This window comes from Solanum verrucosum, unplaced genomic scaffold, assembly GCF_900185275.1.
Source record: "Solanum verrucosum unplaced genomic scaffold, falcon-dt-bn FXZP01000062.1, whole genome shotgun sequence".
In the NCBI taxonomy this organism is placed as follows: Eukaryota; Viridiplantae; Streptophyta; class Magnoliopsida; order Solanales; family Solanaceae; genus Solanum; species Solanum verrucosum.
Window position 1 is genome coordinate 4592238 of NW_026020477.1, and position 1598 is coordinate 4593835.

General features: G+C 36.9%; 1 protein-coding gene across 1 annotated transcript; it reads left to right on the forward strand.

Moving 5' to 3' along the window:
• Positions 1 to 757: 757 nt before the first annotated feature.
• Positions 758 to 1598, forward strand: LOC125809399 (uncharacterized). The gene is made up of 4 exons (XM_049489047.1): positions 758 to 859; positions 913 to 1104; positions 1192 to 1278; positions 1332 to 1598. The coding sequence occupies exons 1-4, from the start codon at positions 758 to 760 to the stop codon at positions 1596 to 1598; spliced, it is 648 nt and encodes a 215-aa protein (XP_049345004.1).

The window sequence follows — 1598 nt, forward strand, 5'->3', positions numbered from 1 at the left end:
CCTTTCATGAAAGTGTAAGAAAATTTCTTTGTTTACTAATATATTCCTTGATGCACGTATTTTCTTTGTTCACTGATGCATTTCTTGATCCTCAAGGAATTCTTCTTGTACTTGGAATCTGCATAGCAACTTCTGATCAACAATATTAATTCTCTAAGGAATTAGATCATTCAATGTCTGCAATCTATTATTCAGAAATATAATCAATATTTCCAAATGATTTGATTTTTCTATAGTTATTTGTCAATCATCAAAATTAATTTTAGCTCAACTCAACGATCGTGGTTGTGTTTATTATGTTTCAAGGTTATATAGGCTGGTTTATTGTGCTTATTTGGTAATTGTTTGTACTGCAAACCTTGTAAATAGGCATTTCTGGAACTCTCGGGAGAGTTATTTAATTTAAGATTTAAGTTATGTAGCCTATTGAATTAACTGTTTCTAGGAGAATCAATTAGTTAGTTAGTTACAGATTAGTTGGTTAATTACAATCATTGCCAGCTGGATCCAACGAACAGCTAACAACTAATTCTATAAGTACAAAAGCACATGTAATTGCAATTATGATTTTCAGATCCAATAAAACAGTTTCTCTCATTTCCTTCTCCATTTCCTCTGTAAGCTTAGAAATCCACATCAATGGCGGATGTATGTGCTGTGAGATAAACACAAAATTGATATGGTATCAAAGTAGCGATATAACCTCCAGCTGTGCATAGAGTTTTGAGTTCATCGCAACTATTCAATAGGTGCAGAGATGCAAGAGGACCAACCTACTGCATCCATGGCAGCTCCAGCTACATCAGCACTTGATCATTATCACTCTTTATACCTTCAAGCTTCTGATTCTCTAGGACTGGTAATAAATCCGATTAAACTCACAGGACCAGATAATTACTCCCTGTGGAGTAGATCGATGAAACTAGCTCTGCAAGGGAAAGGTATAAGCTTGGGTTTTTAGATGGTACTTGCCCTAAGAGCAAATTTAGAGGAGAACTGGAGGAATTATGGGGAAAATGCAATGTGATCGTGTTATCCTGGATTGGTAGCATTGTTTATGTTGAATTGGTTCCTAGCATAGTTTATGCTTCGACTGCTAGGAAGGTCTAGGAAGAATTCAAGGAGCAATTTGACCGATCGAATTTGACTAGGATCTACTATCTGTGGACTGAAATTGCAAATTTGAAACAGGGAACTGACTTTGTGACATGTTATTACTCAAAGATGAAGGATCTATGGAATGAAATTGATGTCATGTTCCACTACCTTCCTGTGACTGTGAAGAGTCTAATCTCTATGTAGACAATCTGAAATCACAACGATTGTTGCAGTTCCTTATGGGACTCAATGAGAATTACTGCAGCCCGAGGACCAGCATTCTCTCTAGAAATGCAAATGTAACAGTGAATGAAGCCTATGCTATCATGACTCAAGAGGAGGGAAAAATATCATTGAGTGTAGTTGATGTTTACAAGGATCCCTTGACAATGTTGGCTGGTAGGACTACTCAAGGTTACAGACCAAAGAAGCAGGGAAACTCTGGAGGATCTATAGGAGCTATAGGTGGAGGAACTCCTTGCATTCACTGTGGTTACTAA